The sequence below is a fragment of the Megalops cyprinoides genome, chromosome 25, assembly GCF_013368585.1.
Source record: "Megalops cyprinoides isolate fMegCyp1 chromosome 25, fMegCyp1.pri, whole genome shotgun sequence".
Taxonomy (NCBI): domain Eukaryota; kingdom Metazoa; phylum Chordata; class Actinopteri; order Elopiformes; family Megalopidae; genus Megalops; species Megalops cyprinoides.
Genome location: NC_050607.1, coordinates 19727727 through 19734544, shown reverse-complemented (window position 1 = coordinate 19734544; position 6818 = coordinate 19727727). Strand labels below are relative to the sequence as shown.

At 41.0% G+C, this 6818-nt stretch overlaps 1 protein-coding gene across 1 annotated transcript; it reads left to right on the top strand.

Moving 5' to 3' along the window:
* Positions 1 to 3260: 3260 nt before the first annotated feature.
* Positions 3261 to 5775, top strand: LOC118771741 (arg8-vasotocin receptor-like). The gene is made up of 2 exons (XM_036519747.1): positions 3261 to 4496; positions 5483 to 5775. The coding sequence occupies exons 1-2, from the start codon at positions 3527 to 3529 to the stop codon at positions 5773 to 5775; spliced, it is 1263 nt and encodes a 420-aa protein (XP_036375640.1). The 5' UTR covers positions 3261 to 3526.
* The last annotated feature ends 1043 nt before the right edge of the window (positions 5776 to 6818 follow it).

The window sequence follows — 6818 nt, the reverse complement described above, 5'->3', positions numbered from 1 at the left end:
GCAGACACAGGTGTGGGAACCATAGTTCCCCTCCCTCACAGTACGGGAAATATCAAAGTTCTCATGGAAATTATGTTTTCCCCTCCCCCATGTCATGTGAACTGTCCGTGGTTCTCGCACTACTACAGGCATTATTATGATAGGTTATGGCCCTAAAACAGAGGGAAGTCTTATATTATATTATAAAATTATATTATAAAATTGCATGTTGCAGTGTCCTCAATATCATCCATAACAAGTAAAACAAATGTGTGTAAAATGTTGATATTTTTTATATGTTTTATACAGCTAAAACAGCCTGGGGTCAAATTGACCCCTGGTCAACACTTCTCACAGGAAACAGAAGGAGTAGAATTTACAAAAACAACATTTTCAAAATTCACAAACAAAAGGAGCCAGCCTAGGCAAACAGCCACACTGCTGAAAAGTGATCTCTAGTGGCAGCAGCACACCTGTGAATCGCTACTGCTAATTAGGCAGGTGGGGTCAATTAAGGTTCACAAGATACAAAGACAGAAAGGCAATTATAATTTGACAGTTAACAATTAACCTGTTCCAGATGTACTTGAAATGCATGAGCTCTGTGGAGAAGCTGGCCAGCACTTCTCCCAAAAATGAGCAGAACAGAGGAGCAAACATTCAAAAAAGATACAATAATTCATTTTGAAAACCAACAAATAGACAAAGAAAACAGCCTGCACAGTCAGCAGAAACAAAGGGAGCCTCTCCTGCTCTCTAGCCACACACCTGCATTTAATAGGCCTGTACTTACACAGGTGTGGCTTGTTAACCAATAGGCTGGTCCCCAGACAACTTACAAACATGCAAACATTTAACAGGCCTTGGATTCAACTGGTTAAATTACATGTGTTATTAGACAGTTTGAACTGATAGAGGGAAAAGGGCCCTTGAACATTCAACATTAATGATTGCCACAAACATTCAGTTTGTAGGGGAAGGTGAAAACAGCGATCAACAATGATCACCAAATTTGTCTGATATCTCCCATGTCATAAACACTATCTCCTATCAAAAACGCTAAACTCTCCATTGATGCTCATTATAAGGAAAACGCTTCCTACCTTAATTTTCCAAGCAGCGATCAACTAACAAAAAAGCAAAACTGAGAGCACAGTGCTTTTTTGATAGGAGATGGTGTTTATGACATGTAAGATGTCAGACAAATGTGATCACTGGACGCTATTTTGGAACATTAAGCCACGTTACGCCATTTCACATTAAGCCTTTTAGAATGTCTGCAAAAACTTGGGCATACTTCAAGGCGGGATTTGTTGGTGAAATTAAAGTTACGAGGACACTAATGGATATTCTGGTTGTATGTGGATAGGTTTGTACAAATATTTTTATTTCATTACAACTTTTATTTGGAAAGCTGTAAGCTACACGTTTCGGTGCCTGGATTCTAGGCGTTTCTGCGAATTGCAGCGATCCATTTGCTTCTCTTTTCTTTAGCTTTCGGCAGTCTGTAAAAAGATAGCTCCGATTTCTTGTTGAATCTATTTGTACAGTCAATCGCACAACAGCTCTTTCCCATTTTAGATGTGTTTTTTGTGACTCCGCCTACTGTGACGTCACATGTATAACCTCTATACTGAAAAGACTAACATTTGGGAAGGCAAGAATCCTTATTAACAGACATTTAAACAATTATCAATTAACCATTTTGTAGGGGATGGGTGAAGGTCACTGTCAAAATGAGGGAATTATTAACGCAAAGTGTCTTAATAGGGCTTTGGGCCACCACAAGCCCAAGGGGACACCATCATTTGGTGCTTTGCTGACAGTGGTGGAAAACCCAGTCTCAGGGGCTGCAGTATACTATAACTCATGTTAATATTGCAATAGCTATTAATATATACCTCATTTATTCCATATTAATTCCATGTATGTGTCCTGCACTACTGTTGTTGTTTGTTGTAACACTCCTGTTGTTTGGTATTTGTTGTTGTTGCTCTTATGAAAGTATTACGAGAGACACTGGAACTGGAGGCAAATTCCCGGTATGTGTAGAAGCATGCCTCAGCGACCAATCCTGTCCTGTGAATGCAGGCATTGTCACTCTGAAAGAGACCACTCCCATCAGGATGGAAATGCTTCACCATAGGCTGAAGGTGATCACTCAGAATGGCTTTGAATTTATTGCTGTTTACCTTGCCCTCTAAGAGGTTGAGTGGGCCCAAACCATGCCAGGAAAATGCACCCCACACCATGACAGAGCCGCCAGAACCTTTCACTGTGGAAAACAAGCACTCAGGCCTGCAGCTTTCTTTTGGTGTGCAGTTCACAAACACTCATCTGTTGAGAATAGGGTGAAATATGACTCATCTGAACATATGACTTTTTTCCACTGCTCAGTAGAGCACTCTCTCTGTTCTTTACTCCCAAATGTGTATTTTAAGGTGTAATATGTCGGGAGGTAAACCGACAGTTGCCGCCGCGTTGTGCACCGCGTTTGGGACTTAATTGGGAACCGCAGGTGCGTGCTTGGGCCGGGGCTGCTGAATGGCTGCTGTTGCCCGTACTGTACTACATTTTTGCCAGTTTATTGACACGCAACTACACTGAAGTCCCTTATACAAAATATATATACAAAAGCCCTAGTACTATCAAATATATTATATAACCCTAAGAACAACAATTCATTGGATACACAAAGATAAAAGTATAAAAAGACATACTACGGCCGGTAAACATGCCTCCAATGTTTTGAGGCGTTAACGGATTCCGCACGATTATGCTTTGCCACAAGTGAGTACCGGCCAGTCTTCCGCCTGACTGACTTCCTAAAGTGAGACTATGTTGATGAACAGGGCGTAATGCACCGCTAGTTTGCATGCTAATGCGCGCAACGTCGACAAACAACAAGCACGAGACATGCAAAGGCAATGTAACTTTGCAATATGCATGTACCATGATGAAAAAGTGAATATTTTACACTCGTGCCGTGCGCAGACAAGTAGGTGCCTTAGTTCACAGAATGTCTATGACTAAGAAAAGACAATGATTCCTGATGTACATCTATTTTCAAAACTATTATTTAAAAGGCTACATTTTTCCATCTGAGTAATAGAAGTATTTTCTTAATGCCTTATAAAGAATGTGTTTATTTTCCTAATCAATACCATTATCAATTTTACATACTGATAAAATGTACGAATTTGATTTAATATGCTACAATATTAAACATGATTTTTTTTTTCTCGTCAGGAAAAAACATTTGGGGGAGGGGGTGTCGGAGACGCTTCTTAAAGGGCAGTTGGAGGGGGTTGCATTTAGTTATTTTGTTGTGCGCTATTTGACTGGCTGCTGGCGTAGACATTGTGGGGTTGGCTGCTGGCAAGTCGAGCGTGGTAATTGAAATATGATGCGTGTATAAAACCCTTCGGGTTGTCAGTGCAACTAGTGGTCTCTGGTGAGTTTGCTTTCCGAGTCGCGCTGGGCAACAGGAGCGCAGGAAGAACCCTGTTCACGGCTGGGGGAGAGGGGCACGCAGAGGAGCTCTGCTATGCACTTCCCAGGTAACGCGCAATCCCACTCCGGGGCCATGTGGAATTTCACCGACACTAATCAATCTATGCGTTTTACACCGACGATACATCCAATAATGGGGGACCCCGGCAACGGCAGTTCGTCAAAAAATGCAAGTGACCCGTTTGGAAGAAACGAAGAGGTGGCGAAAATAGAGATCACGGTTCTGAGCATCACCTTTGTGGTGGCCGTCGTTGGCAACTTGAGCGTTCTGTTAGCCATGTACAACACGAAGAAAAAGATGTCGAGGATGCACCTCTTCATCAAGCACCTGAGCCTGGCCGACCTGGTGGTCGCGTTTTTCCAGGTGTTGCCGCAACTCTGCTGGGAAATCACTTTTCGCTTCTACGGACCAGATTTCTTGTGCAGAATTGTCAAGCACCTGCAGGTCCTCGGCATGTTTGCCTCCACTTACATGATGGTCATGATGACACTGGACCGTTACATCGCCATTTGCCACCCTTTGAAGACCCTCCAGCAGCCCACTCAGAGATCTTACATTATGATCATCAGCACGTGGATATGCAGCCTGGTGCTGAGCAGCCCGCAATACTTCATATTTTCCCTGAGCGAGATTAAAAACGGCTCTGACGTGTATGATTGCTGGGGACACTTTATAGAGCCCTGGGGCGTGAAAGCGTACATTACCTGGATAACCGTAGGAATCTTTCTCATCCCGGTAGTTATCCTGGTGATCTGCTACGGGTTCATATGCCACAGCATCTGGAAGAACATTAAATACAAAACCAAAAAGAACGCGTCAGTATCTGCAACTAAAAACGGACTGATAGGGAAGTCCTCGGTCAACAGTGTCACCACCATATCGAGAGCTAAGCTGAGAACTGTCAAAATGACTTTCGTGATTGTTCTGGCGTATATTATTTGCTGGGCGCCTTTTTTCACCGTGCAGATGTGGTCGGTCTGGGATAAGAACTTCTCGTGGGACGGTATGTAGCCGAGCTGTTCAGTTAATTTGGGTTGCTTCTAGAAAGTATGCGTTAGCTGTCATTGTTTTCGCATTTGGATGTAAGTTTAAAGATTAAAGTGATACATCAAACATCTCATTTTAATAATATATATGCCACATTCTCATTATTTGAATGAGATCATGGATGTCGAGGGGCCGCAATGTAAGATTTCAGAAGTGTTCAGCAACTTTTCTTGGAATGCGACTGAGCGCATCTTATTCAGTAAATATACATGCAGTATGTACATGTGTCTCGAGCACTGAAAGACAGAATTTTCTGTATGTAAACAAAGTTGTTTACCGAAATATAAAAACGATCGAATCAGTGTAGCTGTATACTTCGAATAAAAAAAAATGAGTACTTGTAAATGAACGACTTTTTATTTTACGTTTTAAATATTTGTCACGAAAAAAAAAACTGGTCAGGTGCGGTGACGTTTGTTGTATAATTAATTGCTACCTGTTCCTGATTGTTTGGTGTTATGTAACGGTGTGCACGTGACTTAAAATAACTATACAGACAATAAACGCATGAAAATGTTCACACAATATGAAAAAGTACAACGTACGGCGCCCAAAATTAAGAGGAGTAATTTCGAAACATTCTTTAACGTGCTTTTCGTTCGTGCAACTAATTGTATGATTATAAATGGGGGAAGTCCCGCAGATTTGATGAGTTCTCTTTATTTGTATGTAAATGTTAACGAAAACACTCGGCTTAGAATGTGTACCGTTTCGAGTCATTGTGGTGCCTCAAATCAAGACTTTTCATACTATAACCCGCGCCATCATTAGTGATGTCAGGCACGTTCATTCGATTCATGTAATATGTGTAGCCTGCATGTGTATGTTAACATGCCAAAGAAAGCATAAACACCCTGTGGCAGATGTTGCAAATGGCTACCACTTCATAATCAGCTATATGTGGTATTTTTTTTTTCTTTCTCTCTCTCTCTCTCGTCTCAGATTCCGAGAATACTGCGGTCACGCTTTCCGCGCTGCTCGCCAGCCTCAACAGCTGCTGCAACCCGTGGATCTACATGATCTTCAGCGGTCACCTGCTCTACGACTTTGCACACTGCTTTCCCTGCTGCCAGAAGATGCAGCACAAGTTCAAGAAGGAGGACTCGGACAGCAGCATCCGAAGGACCACGCTCATAACCAAAATGACCAACAGGAGCCCGACGTGCAGCACAGGCACCTGGAAAGACTTCGACAACTCCCCCAAATCCTGCAGCCTCATCCCGGCAGAACCGTGAATCTCTGCCTGTTTTTCTGTCCGTGATTATTTATTGACCATAGACAATAATCAATTTCATGTGGTACCACAGATCTTTATTATACAGTTCCACAGGCAGTTGAAATTACTGGCAAATTATTGGCACGTTTGATGAAAATGTGAACTTTTTTGGTGTATTACCATTTTATTGTATTGAAATATCTTTATTTCCTGTCTAAATGCCAGTCAGTCCCTGAATGTGTCATTTCATGTGGGCAATATAACATCCCCATTGTTAGATAAGGCAAAAATACCTTCAGTGGTAAGAGAGATGGCAGTTTTGGAGGTTTTAATCAGTGATTTTAACAAGCCATGTATTTTATTGATATTGTTCAGTGTACAAATCTTTAGGAATTACTTGAGTTTGAAAAACTAAATCTCATATCAACTGACCTCATGTATATATAATATTTAAACATCTGAAAGCATTCCCCAATAAGCTAGACCTCAACAAGAGGAATTCACACACAAAACCTGACCAATAATTTTATTGAAATTCCAGTGTCTGTTAAAGAGTAGGCAGCAAAAAGTAGCTTTCCAGGAATTTGTTGAGACACACTTAAAATAATGTATGTATGTATGTATTAATGAGTACAGTTTGTAAATACAAGGGGGATTTATTTTTGATAACAAATGGCAAGTTCTATATATACACACGGTGGTTACTTTCTAAAAAAAATGGATAAATTGCCAGTTTAATTAATATTACTGTAGTTAATTACTCGAGTGCACTTTTTTAGTACTGAGTGTTGCTTATTGTTTATTTGTCAGTGGGTGACTGCATTTCCATTGGCATGTGTTATTCTGTTTCGTTGTCAAGATGAGAAATTATTTTATCCTGATTTTTTTTTTTTTTTTTTACAAAAACAGCAAATTACCACATTACTCTGAGCAAGCAGGCATCCACGCTCACAATCAGCTCAGAGTCTTTGGTTTGAGAAGTTATGATTTGTGTCTTAACTGTTTATAGCGAATCAAACGTTATGATAGATTCGAAAGAGCCACAATATGCTGCACTGCTTC

What these genes read in the sequence shown, in the direction of transcription:
- LOC118771741 (XM_036519747.1), top strand. Translation starts at nt 3,527, where the DNA reads ATGCACTTCCCAGGTAACGCGCAATCCCACTCCGGGGCCATGTGGAAT. An exon ending in TAAGAACTTCTCGTGGGACG is followed by an intron (nt 4,497 to 5,482) that starts GTATGTAGCCGA and finishes CTCTCGTCTCAG; the next exon opens with ATTCCGAGAATACTGCGGTC.